General features: G+C 30.9%; 1 protein-coding gene across 1 annotated transcript in view; it reads left to right on the top strand.

Annotated features, from left to right (window-relative positions):
• The window catches only part of LOC111713223 (gamma-aminobutyric acid receptor subunit rho-2), a 44,653-nt gene that overhangs the window by 14,135 nt on the left and 12,901 nt on the right, over window positions 1-17,617 (top strand). The window contains exons 4-8 of the mRNA XM_023488047.1: window positions 23-138; window positions 3,810-3,943; window positions 8,840-8,892; window positions 10,923-10,966; window positions 11,726-11,803. Coding sequence (XP_023343815.1) covers window positions 23-138; window positions 3,810-3,943; window positions 8,840-8,892; window positions 10,923-10,966; window positions 11,726-11,803 — 425 coding nt within the window. The remainder of the gene's footprint in view (window positions 1-22; window positions 139-3,809; window positions 3,944-8,839; window positions 8,893-10,922; window positions 10,967-11,725; window positions 11,804-17,617) is intronic.

The raw sequence follows: 17,617 nt of genomic DNA on the forward strand, positions 1-17,617 counted from the left end.
CATAGTTAATTATATTATTTAGGAATGCTAGGACTAGGATTAATACTCCTGGTTGGTCTGAGTACAGGAGATATCCCTGTCTGTACTCCTGATGCTATGGGAGAAAATCCGTTCTGCTTTCCACCGGACTATAATAAGGTAAAATAATACTGACACATAAACCTTTTCTTTGAAACTTTTGAAAAGATTTTTTGAAGGAAGTTTTTTATTTTAGTAAGAATGCAGGGTGAACCATTAAAAATATACAACGTGTTTTGCAACTATTCCAAAATGTAATTAAATAATACCTTTTTCTGATAAATAAGCAAAATGCTATAACAAAAGCAGGAAACACTAAGGTGAAAAAATTAGAAATAAAAACAGGATTTTTTGGGTCCTTCCAAAAATGGAGGAGTGGCATGTCCGATTCACAATGGTACCGACCCTTTAAACCTCTATAAATTCAAGGATGGAGAAATTATCATTATTCTTGTATCAATAACCTTATTGTGAGTCGTGACTATGTCTCTGAGAGAAAAACTGTCAGATTTGAATGCAAACTATCCCTGTTAAAAGTTAGATTTCAATAAACCAAAGGCAATGGAAAGTACCAAAGGAAATGGAAAGTACCAAAGGCAATGGAAAGTACCAAAGGAAATGGAAAGTACCAAAGGAAATGGAAAGTACCAAAGGAAATGGAAAGTACCAAAGGAAATGGAAAGTACCAAAGGCAACGGAAAGTTTGAAATGTGCTTAAAAGTACTGTCAGAGTGTTTTCAAGTGAACCTTCATTTGCATTCAGATAAAGTGCAAATTTTACTATTTGAACGGACTGCGGGCGTAATTTCAATTGATTTGTCATTATAGGTAAAGTCAAGGTTGTAATGCAAGAAAAGTTATTTCAGTGGTGTACGAATTTTTTGTACTGCAGTGTACTGTCTTTGGGCTCTAATGTAAACACAAGAGTAGGGGTGCCACAGCCTGACATGGGATCCATCTTTCACATAAAAAATCAATGAAATATTCTGGTTATAGGAAATTATAACATAAATTATCAAAATTATCAAAATTAAAAAAAACCTTTAAGTTCTTCAATTGTAAAGTTTTACTGAGGTTATAGAAAAACTTCTGCATTTTTTTAAATTCTCTAACAATGAGACCCAATAAACATACAAGAACAGAAATAAACTATCAAACTTTAATATTGTCTATATTATGCTCGTTTTTGGGTAAGGAATGGTTCAATACTTTAAAGTAAAGTATCGATGAAAATCCTTTTGTTTTAGGCTTCACTTTACTGTGGTAGGCGATTATATCAATATATTGAAGACAACTTTTGATTTCAATATTGATTTATTCAATTTTTCAATATTCATATCTATGAAATGTTATAAAACGATGCATGGACTCCAATGCCATTTAAAAGTATATATCTCAGTGAATATCTTTATTATTTTTATTTTTCAATTAATCATTTCTTAATAAGCCTCCACCCTCTAGGTGGTTAATGATCTGAAGACTACAGAGAGAGGGAAAATAATGAATCTTAATTCCATTAATCCTATTGTTCCGTGACTGTTATCTATAGTGATTATTATATCTTAAAAATATTATTTTCGTTAGCATTTTGGCTTTAGTTGCTGAAACATTTTCTTTTTATAATAAAAGCATCCATATCGAGAAAGAAAAACAATTTATAACATACTATCTTCTTAATCACTGGGTTTAAAAATCCATGGCATATGATATATACTTATAAAAAGAAAAGATTATCTTACTTTTGAAATGTGTTCAGATGAATTTATAATATATTACATTCAATTCTTTTTTAGTTCAGTTGAGTTAAGTTTATTAAGTAAGTTTTGAATCTTTTGACGCATCTAAACAAGATTATTCTTCGGTGTAAAATGAACCATGAGGAGCTATGAGTTTATCACGTCAAACTAAAGTAAAATCCACGTCAGATTTAAGTTTTTTTTGTGTTTTTAATCATAACACCTTTTATTGTAAAGCTATAGAGAGAAATTCACATGTTTTGAATTTCTAATACAGGGTGTCCCACGAAACATGACAGTATGCAGGACGACTTGAATGTCGTCTTGATTTTTTATATAATTTGCTGCGTTTATTTGTCAACCTAATTTTAGAAGTAAATTTCTAGAGATAATAATCACAAAATTTCCCTTGTCCTGCCATTTCCAAAATGTGGTCTGCCTTTTTTGTGCTTTCAATATTGCCCGAGATATGAAGAATTTCGTTCAGATTTCGACAATTTTGCTTTTATTTAACAAAATTGAAATCTGAACCAAACTCTTATCTCCGGTAATATTGAAAGCACAAAAAACGCAGACCACTTTTTGGAAATGCCAGGGCTAGGGGAATTATGTGATAATTGTTTCAAGAATCATACACGTTAAAGTAGATAGAAGACTAAATGTCACAAATAAATTCAAATACCAAAGACGACTTTCAAGTCGTCTTCCTATTGTCATGTTTCGTGGGAAACCCTGTATGTAACTGAATTAACTTGCTTTTCTCATGCAATTGTACATACCATAAAAACTAGAGGAGCTACGAGGTCACAAAGTCGTACATTACCTTCTCCTGTCTGCCCAGTTTGCAGTGTTACTTTTATAACAGTTTGCCAAGTGTTAAACTGTGAAATCAATCGTTTGTTAACGAAGGATTTAAAAATTGTTTAAGCCTGTATCAATTATAAAAATAAACTTTATGAATTTTAAAATTTTAAACTTCTCAGATTTTAAAAAGCCTTGTTCTGAAAGGGATTGTAAGCGTAACTTCAAATAACCCTCCATGTAATGAGGCAATGCCCGATTTACAACGGTACCCTTTAAACCTTTGATTGTTCACCGAGTACAGAGACATGACTGTGAATATATCAAATATTTTTCGAATTCTCGTAAAAGTTGAGTGCATGCTAGCGTACAGTATGAACTCAACTCAGTTGTACTGTGTGAACTTAGCTCACCTGTACAGTGTGAACTTAACTCAGTTGTACTGTGTGAACTCAACTAAGCTGTACAGTGTGAACTTGTGTAGAGTGTGAAATCAACTCAGCTGACGTTAATTGTGTCTCTCTCGGTTTAAAAAAATTTGATATTAAATCAACTTCTACCTCTAGAAACTAGAAAGTAAAGGTTAAAGGTTACTTTTGTGAATAGGACACACTTGAAATCACGCTAACAGTCCCATCAGGGGCGGATACAGGATTTAAGCGAGGGGGGTCCTGGATTAAGTTAGGTACAAAAAATCCTAATTTAGGAACCAAAAACGCGCTGCAGGCAAAATTTTTTTTAACTCAATAGACATAAAAAGGGTTAAAATTGATGGCTAAAGACTAAAAAACTAGATTTTTAACTTATTTTGTTTGGAGAGGCGCAACTAGCGGGGGGGGGGGTCGGCCTGTTGGACAAAATTGCTAGTTGCGCCTTACGTTTGGTCAAGACTTAGGAACAAAACACAAACAACTCGGCATTTCACATCATAAATAGGAAGAAATATCGTACTTGAGAAAAGGAACAAAGCCAACAGGTCAGCTGAGAAAATGCAATTTAGGATTTTAGGAACAAGTTCTTTCTCAAATTCTGATTTTCTAATCCCTGTATATTTGCAACACGATGTCCTTGACTTTAGCTATTTCAAACTATAAATTATTTTGGATAAAATACTTTAAATCTAATTTTGAAGACAAAAAATTTAAAATGGCAAACCACATTTTTGAAATCTCGAGATTAGTTTAATAACTACAATGACTATGTTCACTAATTCTTAAGTTCTTAAATTCCAGTTTTAAGATTTGTTTATTAAAGGATTTGATTCCCCCGACGGATACCTCGCTCCAGGTGCATGTGGAGACCTATATATTCGAAGTATCGAAGATTGATGATATCAGTTTAACCATCACCTTCGAGCTCTACATGGATCTCATGTGGGAGGAGTCCAGGTAATTAAAGGGACTGAACATGTAACTTCAATCATGTAGGAGGAGTCCAGGTAATTAAAGGGACTGAACATGTAACTTCAATCATGTAGGAGGAGTCCAGGTAATTAAAGGGACTGAACATGTAACTTCAAGCATGTGGGAGGAGTCCCGGTAATTAAAGGAACTGAACATGTAACTTCAAGCATGTGGGAGGAGTCCAGGTAATTAAAGGAACTGAACATGTAACATCAAGCATGTAGGAGGAGTCCAGGTAATTAAAGGAACTGAACATGTAACATCAAGCATGTAGGAGGAGTCTAGGTAGTTAAAGGATCTGAACATGGAACTTCAAGCATGACCTTTCTTTTAAAGAATGGTATGACTGATTCAGAACGGTACTTTCTAATCGTCTCTGTGGCCTTAATCCACAAGTCAATTTTATATGAGAAACCACAAAAAAAAATTCATTCAGCTAGAAAACTACAGATATCTTATTTATCTTTGATCAGAGAAAGGGTGCCGTTGTGCATCGGATAAATAAATATTTGTCAACCAATAGTAAAATATTATCTGCAATTTTGAATTGGGTCTTGTCAATTCATTGAATGGGTGATTTTTTTTTGTGTTAACATTTTTTTTATATTTATTTTTAATCCGATGGAGAGATAGTAATGCAAGGATACTCAACAGTTTTTTGGCATTGTACTTGCAACCATGAAGCTACACCATCCACTCTCAACATAAATCTTTTTCTTTTCATTATATGATTAATCGAAATAAATTTTTTCGATTTTTAAAGATGGAAATTATTGAACGAGAGTTTTAGTAAGATATATTGCTCTGAACAATCATCTAATCGTTACTTTAAAAAAAAAGTTAACTATTTTCTTTAAAATTTAACCAAAATCAAAACCTCATATTTTCACAATTCAATTCACGGTTTTTTTTTGTGGGAGAAAGGAATTGAGTCTTTGCCACAAACTCAAATGTTCTAAGGCATATATGGAAACCCTGATAATATTAAACTTATATTAGTTGATCTGACAAAATTCATAGCTTAAAATATCGTGGGTCTACTCCAGTTGGTTGCAAAGATATACGGATTAGAAAAGACTCAATATCTATGACTAGTCGGTTGTAAAATCATTCTTCTTGCTTAAAACCGATATATCTTTGCTACCTAATGAAGTAAATCTTTGATATTTCAACCTCATTCTTTGTAATAATAAGAATTCATAGTTTAAAATATCAAACTTCTGTGAAATGGGGTTTAAAAGAAGGATTAGAAAAATAAACTTAGATGAGAGAAATCAGTTCCTTCGGTTAAAAATTCCTGTATAAATTTATTCATCAATATTTTCCATTACGTCTCGTAAATAAGTTTCTCTAGAATTGTTAAAATATTGATGGCCTGCAAACTGGCAGTAAATTCCAATAATACTATAAGTATAAAATCAGTTAAAACTTAAGTATCCAAGTTTAAATGGAGACTACCATATTGATATATTTTTTTTAACAAAAATATTAAAATATTAAAAAAGATAACGTCCTGATTTACCAATGAAATCTGGAACTACCGGATTTATCAATGAAATCTTGAACTACCTGATTTATAAATGAAATCTGAAACTATCTGATTTATCAATGAAATTTAAAAACTATTTAAAATTCGGTGATGGTGATGGACCAAACCTCTGTAGAGTAAAAAAGTAGATGTTAGTTCCACATTTATTGAATTTAAAATTTATTGAATGTAAATATTACTGTATGTAAAAACTACCTGATTTATCAATGAAATGTAAAAACTACCTGATATATCACTGAAATCTTAAACTACCTGATTTATGAATGAAATCTTAAACTACCTAATCTATCGAGGAAATCTTGAACTACCCAATTAATCAATGAAATCTTGAACAACCTGATTTATGAATGAAATCTAAATCTAAGTTATCGATGAAATCTTGAACTACCGGATTTATCAATGAAATCCTGAATTACTGCATTTATCACTGAAATCTTGAACTACCTGATTTATCATTGAAGTCTTGAACTATCTGATTTATTAATGAAATCTTGAACTACCTAATTTATCAATGAAATCTTGAACTACCTAATTTATCTATGAAATCTTGAACTATCTGATTTATCAATGAAATCTTGAACTACCTAATTTATCAATGAAATCTTGAACTACCTATAATTTATCAATGAAATCTTGAACTACCTAATTTATCAATGAAATCTTGAACTACCTGATTTATCTATACAATCTTTAACAACCTGATTTACCAATGAAATTTTGAACTACTTGATTTATCATTGAAATGTTAAACAAAAGTTGAGAATAACAGATTTATCAAGGAAAATGATTAAATGCGTCAAAAGGCATTATGCTACAGTTTACAGGATTTAGACAGCATCAAAAGAATTCATTCTAAGATAAATTGGTACCAACTTTCCATCTTGAATAGGATACTTCTGTACATCTTCAAACCTCTTGAGAAGTACAATTTCTCAATTTCTTTGACGTTCTAAAAATTGGGTAGTTAAAATTATTTTAAAATCTGCCTAAAAGTCCTTGGTTGAAAAAGTTTTGAAGGAATTTGTTTTCAATTTTAATTCATTTTAAACAAAAAACTGATGACAAAATTCTTTTTTTGGCCACAAAAAATGTTGCTTATATTAGGGCGTTATGCAAATCTAACACGACTGAAGAAAACGACTAACAGAAGGGTAAAAATATCGGACACATTTTTTATAAAAATGATTAAATCCACCTTTCACCAGCTCAAAAGTTTTCTTTAAAAATAAAGCAAATTAGAAGCAAAAAACAGGGTTAATAAAAATAGTTAATAAAAAATAGTTTTTAGCCTTAAACAAAATAATTTTTTTTAATATTGAAAAACTGACACATGGACGGTATTCAGCGGTTAAGTGGTTCTTTTGATACCCAACGTTACTTATAATTTTACTGTTTGGTGGGCAAGATGAATTTGCAAAATATACCTCCCTCTAGTGTATACACAGTACATACACTGTACAAAATGTACCTCCCTCTAGTGTAAACATAGTACATACACTGTACAAAATATACCTCCCTCTAGTGTATACAAAGTACATACATTGTACAAAATATACCTCCCTCTACTGTATACATAGTACATACACTGTACAAAATATACCTCCCTCTAGTGTATACATAGCACATACATGGTACATAATATACCTCCCTCTAGTGTATACACAGTACATCCACTGTACAAAATATACCTCCCTCTAGTGTATACATAGTACATACACTGTACAAAATATACCTCCCTGTAGTGTATACATAGTACATACACTGTACAAAATATACCTCCCTCTAGTGTATTCAGAGTACATACACTGTACAAAATATACCTCCCTCTAGTGTGTACATGGTACATACACTGTACAAAATATACCTCCCTCTAGAGTATTCATTGTACATACAGTGTACAAAATATACCTCCCTCTAGTGTATACATCACAGATTACACAGACTGCTCATACACTCTACCTGGATAGGCTGAGCAGGCCTATAGTGTCCCGGCACGCCATGCTAGCTACTGTTCTACGTAATGTTTTTTGACTGGCATCTCACAGCCACTTGTTCCATTCAATTTTACAACTTTTGAAGAAATACTCCAATTAAAAACATACAACATAACGTTTATCAATAATGTCTAATTTTAGAGATTTTGCATTTCCTATTCAAAGGATCCTTAAATATCCCTGAATAGAGATGTCTCCTGATTGGTCGTGTACAGTACTCTGTAACTCTCTTATCTCTGGTATACATAGTACATACACTTTACAAAAACTTGACATGCCAGTATATGGGAAACAAGATATGTTTTGTATTGAAGATAAAAACAAGAATTTGTCAGCAAAATATTTAGAAATTTTTAACCATTTTACGAGTGTGTAATGTGATGAAAATAGGATTGGTTTATTGGAGTGAAAAGAAAGTTACTGGTAGCTTAACATGAAGTTTAGTATAAGTAAAAAACACTAAGCATTTATACTGTACGATTCAGGCAATATGTCCATACATTTATCATAATTCTCATTTTAAACAATAATTTTTCGTAAATATTTACTTTTGTTAGAACCAAACCACTCTATCTTATGGAGGGAGGAGGACAGTAATTGAAAAATTAGACAGATTTATGTAGACCAGTAGAAATATTTTTATGCATATATGTATATTATAAGAAAAAGAACGTGGTAATGCAAAGTAAAAGAATTGTTTATTGTGTAAATCCTATGTATGCTAAATGCAAAGTATAAGAATTGTTTATTGTGTAAACCGTATGTATGCTATAAAATGCAAAGTATAAGAATTGTTTATTGTGTAAATCCTATGTATGCTAAATTCAAATTATAAGAATTGTTTATTGTGTAAACCGTATGTATGCTATCTGGCAACTTTAAAAAAAAGGAAATCCACAAACGAAACCAAAAAAATTTCAAAATAAGAAATTTAGTCTTCTCCACCAACTCAAATTTTCTCGTTTATAAATCTTTGCAATGTGATGGGGTAAACCTTTCATAATTTAAACTTGAATTATTTCAAACAGAATTTATAGTTTGAAATTTCTAAGGTCTACGTCATCGGGTTGCAGAAAATCAGAATTTGTGTCAAAGTCTTAATTCCTTTTGTATTTTTAGGATGTAAAAATAAAATAACGTGTGTTGTTTGGTTCAACAGAAAGCTTTTTCAATACATTAAACATGATTGATGTCTGTTCCATGAACAAAGTACTGCGTGAACCTAGACAAACCTAGAGTAATAATACATCGTTTATCCGCTAATATATCTACTAGATCTTCTGCATGGATTATCTAACCATGCCAAATATATCTTTTATTATTGTTTATTATATTTAGGATTATCATTAACGATACATCTCCGGACTGGGGACCCGCTGGCACATTTATGGGTAAGTTTGGCTTTATATACAGTGAGAATTAGAAAACTGTGAAATGTCGTCTTTTGTTCTAATTTACTTCGCTAAATGTAGGGTGGTAGGTGATTATATCAATGTAATGAAATTTAATTCAAGTTTTAATTGTCCAGAGTTTTTTTATTTGGGCTTTGAGAGAAGACTGGGTTCCAACGTCTTTTTGTAAAATTATCCGTTAATTTGATATAGTTCAGCAAATGTAAAATTTTTAAGAAATACTAGACGATTTTCTATCTTATTTATTAGATTTCTGTCTATCTCTTGAGAAAATGAAGAAAAAAAACACCCTGAATATACAGTAAAAATAAGGCTTTATCGACGACCTGAAACTCTTAGATTTTGGCTGCCTAATGCAGGGTAAAAAGGGAAATGAAAAATATACTGATTTGGTAAAGAACAAATAAGTATCAGAAACCATGCAAGGTTGTTTTAAAAAACCCGTCGTTTTTGAAGTTATCTTTCTACTTCACATGAAACAATGTAAAATGTACACTATTAAAATTTATATCCTGAACCGAAATCATAAAAAAGAGTATTAGTAAGAATAATAAATGGTGGATAATGATTTTTTAGGAAGTTTTATCCTTTAAAGCTTGATGTGATATGATCCATGTCCTAAACAATCTATTAAATCTGAGTGTACGGTTTCTACAGTTTCCGGTATATTGGTATAAATCTAGATACAGATGTACATACTTTATCCGGTCCATGCTGGTATAGATCTAGCTACTTTATCCGGTCCATGCTGGTATAGATCTAGCTACTTTATTCGGTCCATGCTGGTATAGATCTAGCTACTTTATCCGGTCCATGTTGGTATAGATCTAGATACTTTTCCCGGTCCATGCTGGTATAGATCTAGATACTGTATCCGGTCTGCTGGTACAGATCTAGATACTTTTTCCGGTCCATGCTGGTATAGATCTAGATACTTTATCCGGTCCATGCTGGTATATATCTAGATACTTTATCCGGTCTGCTGGGATAGATATAGAAACTGTATCCGGTCTGCTGGTATAGATCTAGATACTGTATCCGGTCTGGTTGTATAGATCTAGATACTGTATCCGGTCTGCTGGTATTGATAGATACTGTATCTTGCTGTATCCGGTCTGGTTGCATAGATCTAGATACTGCATCCTGTCTGGTTGTATAGATCTAGATACTGTATCCTGTCTGCTGGTATAGATCTAGATACTGTATCTGGTCTGCTGGTATATAACTAGAAACTGTATCCGGTCTGGTTTGAGAGACCTAGACACTGTATTGTATCCGGTCTGGTTGTATAAACCTAAATACTGTATTCGGTCTGGTTGTATAGATCTAGATACTGTATCCGGTCTGCTTGTATAGATGTCTAATGTCTTCATGAGCATTAAATAATTTGTCAGTGACCATTAGCTAAAAAGATCCAAATACCCAATTTGGTAAATAAAGAATAAACAGATACAATCTTCTGGTTTTGATATATTATCCTTTGATTCAGATATGCTTTTTGTTTTGGAACAGCATATATTTTGGACCTTTGCGAGCAATTTTTTATTTATTAATTAATAAAAATACAATAAAAAATAAAATAAACATAAAAATAAAAATTATATTAAAAATTCGAAATTAATGAGGTTTATTTTTCATTTTCTCTTTTTAAATATTTACATTTTGCTACTCAAGCTCATTAACGTGTAGGAATTAAACAAAATAGTCGTAAACCCACCCCCCCCCCAAAACAAAACAGTAAACTATGTTTATAATGTTATTATTCACATTTTGACATTGTTTTTTTTTGGGGGGGGGGGGAGAAATCGAAATAACGAAGGTTTCGGTGATAAAAAAGTAAAGCTAATTAATGAAATATCAGTATTTTTTCCCTTATCATATTTTTTTATGACATTTATTTTTAAAAAAATATTTAAATTTAACAAAAAACATTTCAGTCCGATACTTGACTTTAGTAAAAATAAAATTTTTGCTCACACTTCATAATTGATACTCATATTATATTTCAGGTTCTACTAATTTTGTCTCTTCTATGTGGTTGCCAGACATACAGGGATATATTTTAGTTCAATTAATTCCCCCTTTGCTGCATCAAAGGGACTATGAAAAAAAAACTATTTGAATGCCTTGATCAATGAACAGATTAGTACTATTTTGATTCTATCCGGTGGTTCTGTAAAAAGAGTTTTGATTTATCAAATCAAATCAAATCAAATCAAATTAAATCATTTATTTACGAAACACTTTATAAGTTTAATCTCTTATTGATTCATGTTCTGTGTCTGGATCCATGCGATCTTGATTTTCATCCACGCGAGATGAATTCAAATAAACTTTATTTACAGAAATATTATATTAAACTAAAAAGTATGGTCGATTGATTGGCACATCATTATATTTTCCCAGGAATTTTTTTTTAACTATCTTTTTACTATACCTGAAAAGTTAGATTTACCACAGTAAACTGTATCATTGATTCTAAAATGATCCAAGTAACTCTACTTTTTGTAAACAATCGTTTCATCAAAACTGATGGGGTAAACCCTGTTTTTCTATTTGAAAATGTATTATTGTCAAGTAAAGCTCTCTGTAAAAGTGACTTGTTATTTTTGTGACAAAGAAAGGGAAGGGATAAAAAAAATATATTTTTTTGATGGAAAAACGACGATATCTTCTTCTTTTTTACTCGAAAAATGTTTTAAAAGGTACTGTTGTAAACAGAGCGTACAACGCTTAAAATCAAGGATCTCTTAGAAGTATGTCGACAACGTCTAATAATCACATATAGCTTTACATAAGATAATATCTATAGATCTATATGTGCAAACAGTTTAAGAAGAGACAGATTGTTACAGATGTTGCAGGCCTCATCATTTTTAAAAACAGAAAGGTTAGAAAATATCCTTATTCAAGTTCTCCTTGAACTTAAATATCCAGTTTCTTTAAAATTCTTTTGCTAAATTGTCTAATAAAGTGATAAAATCACAGTTTACTGGGAAAAAGACTGAACAGCTAAATTTAAGTGGCTTGAGTAAGCTTCTGGTTGTGTGGTTGTATAACAAGAATATAGAAAATTTAAGAAACAATTGTCAATACAGAAACTGTCTTTCTTCTTTTACATTATATGTAATTTTATGTTACTATAAGTAATATATATGTTACTATATGTTATCATATGTTACTATATGTAATCATATGTTACTATATGTAATCATATGTTACTATATGTTATTATATGTTACTATACGTTACTGTATGTTACTATATGTAATTATATATTACTACATGTTACTACATGTTACTATACGTTATTGTATGTTACTAACGTAATTATATGTTACTATATGTTATAATATGTTACTATACATTACTGTATGTTACTATATGTTATTATATGTTACTATACATTACTGTATGTTACTATATGTAATTATATGTTACTGTATGTTACTGTATGTAATTATATGTGATTATATGTTACTTTATGTTTATATATGTTAATATATGTTACTATACGTTATTACATATAATATAATTATACATAATCATGAAAAGAGGACGTTAAAAACCTTAGAAACTGATATTCTTCTAGCGGTTTTAATATCACATACATGCTTTTCTAATTGTCATTAACGTGTATAGGCTTATTTTATCTTATACCTTTCATCTATGTAATTATAAACACATTACGTTCAATTCAACATAATATTGCATATAAACAGGAAAATTGACAGTTTGATTATAGTTTAAAATGTCGTCTTCCATAATTTGTAAGTTGTTTGATACCAAAAATAATACTAACAAATATTTCAAGGCAGTCATATCATAATGAAATGGATTTCAAAGTGAAATATATTTGAGTATAAGATTTTTTATTAATTAAACTGCGAAAGTGAAAGGTATTCTAAACCATTTATCACCTGTCATGTTTCGTGGAACACCTTTCAATTAAAATTTGTATATACAATATGCAAAGAACAGCACAGTTCCTACAGGGTGTCCCACGAAACATGACAGTATGCAGGACGACTTGAATGTCGTCTTGATTTTTGGATTTAATTTGCTGCGTTTATTTGTCAACCTAATTTTAGAAGTAAATTTCTAGAGATAATAATCACAAAATTTCCCTTGTCCTGCCATTTCCAAAATGTGGTCTGCCTTTTTTGTGCTTTCAATATTGCCCGAGATATGAACAATTTCGTTCAGATTTCGACAATTTTGCTTTTATTTAACAAAATTGAAATCTGAACCAAACTCTTTATATCTCAGGTAATATTGAAAGCACAAAAAACGCAGACCACTTTTTGGAAATGCCAGGGCTAGGAGAATTATGTGATAATTGTTTCAAGAATCATACATGTTAAAGTAGATAGAAAACTAAATGTCACAAATAAATTCAAATACCAAAGACGACTTGAACCTATTGTCATGTTTCGTGGGACACCCTGTACTTTAAAATAGTTCGGTACACAAATCGGAACATAAAAGGACACTAACTACATTTAAATAGGACTTGAATCCTGTATTGCATTAGTTAATAGAAATAACAATACAATACGTGTTATATATGGCAATGAAATTCATAAAAGTAAAAAATGAAAGTTTGTTTGACGAAACAGAGTTTTTTTTCTTTAACATAATTGATTATATTTAAATATCAGATGTTAGAACTCCTATAACTTGTAAACTGTCAATTTTTAATAAAATAATAAGAAATAAAATTTTTAATTTGAAACCTGCTTTCAACAGGTGGAGAAATCTGATCATTCCTAGTTTAATCAAATCTCTTATTTGTTACAACAAGGTAATTGCATTTGCAGTTCTGCATTCACAGCTGTAAAAGTAAAACTTTGTTGCATGCAAAAGCGGTGGAAGTAGAAGTAGAAGTATAAATAGAAGTAGAAGTAGAAGAAGTAGAAGTAGAAATAGAAGTAGAAGTAGAAGTAGCAGTAGAAGAAGAAGTAGAAGTAGAAGTAGAAGTAGAAGTAGAAGTAGATGTAGAAGCGGAAGTGGAAGTGGAAGTTGAAGTAGAAGTTGAAGTAGAAGTAGAAGTAGAAGTAGAAGTAGAAGTAGAAGTAGATGTAGAAAAGGAAGTACGTGAAAGTAGAAGTAGAAGTAGAAGTAGAAGTAGAAGTAGATGTAGAAGTAGAAATAGAAGTGGAGTAAAAGTGGAAGTAGAAGTAGAAGTGGAAGTAGAAGTGGAAGTAGAAGTGGAAGTAGAAGAAGAAGTAGAAGTAGAATTGGAAGTGGAAGTAGAAGTGGAAGTAGAATTGGAAGCAGAAGTGAAAGTAGAGGAGTAGGAGGAAGTAGATTTGCTGGTGGCAAAAGTAGATTAAATGAAGCTATATATAGTCGAACCACGTAAGCTAAGATGAACCACTTTCTTCAACTTAAACCAGCGTACAAGAGAGCAGTTCAACAATCAAGGTACAATATCCTAATAGGTTTTAAAGCTATGTTTTAAGTTATATCTTCCATGGTGCTGCTGAACAAAACAAAAAAGAACAGAACAAACGTGTTTTTAACCTCAAATATCTAAGCGAACTTTTTCTACTATCATCGTTTTTACATAAAGTTGAAAATATTGTCGAATTACTGGGATATTGAGTCTTTGCTGCAATATCAAATTTGATATACCCATATCTTTGCAACTTGATGGTTTACATCTTACATTGGGTTGCAAAGATAAACGGATTAGAATATCAGAGTTTGTGGCAAATTCCTTTTTGATAGAATACTGTAAATGTGGTTGACAAGAAACGAAGAGAACACCTCTTCTATTAAAAGAAATAATCAAAAAACTGTTTTTGTTTCTGGTATTGTAATTATTTCTGGTCTGCAATCGTTTCTAGTTCTGTATTGTTTCTAATTCTGAATTATTTCTAGTTCTGTATTGTTTCTAGTTCTGTATTGTTTCCAGTTCTGTATTGTTTCTGGTTCTGTATTGTTTCTGGTTCTGAATTGTTTCTTGTTCTGTATTGTTTCTTGTTCTGTATTGTTTCTGGTTCTGTATTGTTTCTAGTTCTGTATTGTTTCTGGTTCTGAATTGTTTCTTGTTCTGTATTGTTTCTGGTACTGCAATTGTTTCTAGCACTGTAATTGTATCTGGTAATGTAATTGTTTCTAGCACTGTAATTGTTTCTGGTATAGTGTTATTGTTTCTGGCACTGTAATTGTTTCAGAATGTAAGCTTTTGACATTTTTTAGAATTATTATAAATTAAATTTTGGTAGAATAAACTCAAAATATCTAGAATTACAATAAATCTTCCTTTCACATTCAACTCCTTACTTTACCATTTTTTGCAAAGAATAAATAGAAGTGTTTATGAAGAAAACTGTTTCAGATAAAATAAAATAGTATTTTAAAGGATGATTGTCTCTTTTAGGAAGGGGAAGTTGGTTAAAGGAAGGTATCATGAATATAAAAAGAGAATATATTGGATATTATTATACAACTATGTGATATTTGGTTGGTTAAGGGAAGGTATCATGAATATAAAAAGAGAATATATTGGATATTATTATACAACTTTGTGATATTTGGTTGGTTAAAGGAAGGTATCATGAATATAAAAAGAGAATATATTGGATATTATTATACAACTCTGTGATATTTGGTTGGTTAGAATTTAATTTAAAATTTTCACCCAATAGTTGTTAAAAAATAAAACCATATTTCGCTCAATTTCTCGTAATTGGTTTTTGGTTTGGACTAAACTCTTATTTATTTCAGCTTAAATAAAAAAGTTAATTTTCTTTTATGAAGGTTTTAAATTTAGATTAAATCTTAACTTTGATTTTATTCAATCCTGCAGCTTTAGTTTAAGCTCTCAATAGCAAAGTTTGCAAAAAATTAATTGAAAATTGATGAAAACGGGAATCTTAAACAATTTGTTTTCAATGAAAGGAATTGAGTTTTTGCCACACACTCAAATTTTCTAATCCCTATATATTTGCCACCTGATGGTGTTATCCTTTGATATTTCAAACTTAGATTATTTGAACTGACAGAATTTATAGTTTGAAATATTTAAGGTCTACGACATTGGGCTGCAAAGAAATAGGGATTAAAATAAAAAAAAACATAGTTTGTGACAAAGACTCAAATCTTTTTTTTTACCAATTGTTGCAGAATTTTTAGGTTTTATTTTTATTATTAACTGCTTATCTGTTTTCTTAAAAATAATAACTTGTGTGTTTTCTTAATAATATTGATGATGTTTTTTATCAATTAAATCAAAGAAAAACACTTAATGATAAAAGCCGGAAAAATGAAAATATACATTCAGAGTTTTTTTGCGAGTTGGGTTGAGTTGGGTTAGGTTGGGTTGGGTTGGGTTGGGTTACAGATTTATCGATAAAAAATGAAAAACTTTGTTTATCCTACAAAACCTTAAACCTGAACTGATGCAGTTCACCTCATTTCGTTATAAAAGTTTTCTTTCCATATTCTCGGTGAGAATATTTATCTGGCAGAAATTAGAAAGTATTTGCATAAAACAAACAGTTAGGTTTCTAGGAAATCAGTCATTTTTCCGGGAAAACTATCCTTTTTATAGAAAACCATTTATTTTCTAGGAAACTACTAACTAGTCAGTTTTACAGGAAACCACTTAGTTTACCAGGAAACCAGTTAGTTTTTCAAAAACTATGTAGATAATTTTCCAGGATAACAATTAGTTTACCATGAAGCTAGTCAGTTTTACAGAAAGCCACTTAGTTTACCAGGAAATTAACCAGTTAGTTTACCATGAAGCTAGTCATTTTTACAGAAAGCCACTTAGTTTACCAGGAAACTGAAACTAACCAGTTAGTTTTCCATGAAGCTAGTCAATTTTACAGAATGCCACTTAGTTTACTTGGAAACCAACCAGTTAGTTAACCATGAAGCTAGTCTGCAGCTTTTTAAGAAACCGCTAAGTTTACCAGGAAACCAGTTAGTTTACCCGAAAACTATTTATTTTTTCACAGGAAATATGTTAGTTTTCCAGGAAACCAGTTAATTAAGAAAATAGTTAGTTTTCCAGAAAACTACATATGTAGTTAATTTTCCAGAAAGCTACATACGTAGTTAGTTTTACAGAAAACCAGATAGTTTACCATGAAGCTAATCAGTTTTACAGAAAACCAGATAGTTTACCATGAAGCTAATCAGTTTTACAGAAAATCGCTTAGATTTATGTAAGCTATAGCTGACCACACGGCTGGACTGAATGGACTGAAATTTGTTGATGGAACCCATGGGTGCCCGGGGAGTAACATAGGCTAAAAATTTAAACATTCTTTTTCTTCAAAAATCGATTTTTTAAAATTCAAAATCTTTTTTTCCACGGGCAACGCCGGGCAACTCAGCTAATTAACAATAAAACAAGTTTTTAGGCTGTCCTAATACGTCATAGTAGAACATAAGCAAACGCTAATCCCCCCTTGTTATTTCTGCACCTCCTACGGTCCTACCTGTAGTGTGAGAAATGAGGGTAACCCTATACCAAAGATTTTTGTTGTTGTAAATGCTTTCTATATTTACATTGCGATACTGAATACAAGATACTTGATTGATGGATTACAATATATTGACTACTAGGGGTTAGGCTGGATATACAACTGGGGAGAATATAATTTCTCTTTTCATTTTACCAAAATTAATTTATTCAAAACCTTTCTATCTACAAACTAGAAAACAATGTTGGAATTTAATATCT

This window comes from Eurytemora carolleeae, unplaced genomic scaffold, assembly GCF_000591075.1.
Source record: "Eurytemora carolleeae unplaced genomic scaffold, Eaff_2.0 scaffold1393, whole genome shotgun sequence".
NCBI lineage: Eukaryota > Metazoa > Arthropoda > Copepoda > Calanoida > Temoridae > Eurytemora > Eurytemora carolleeae.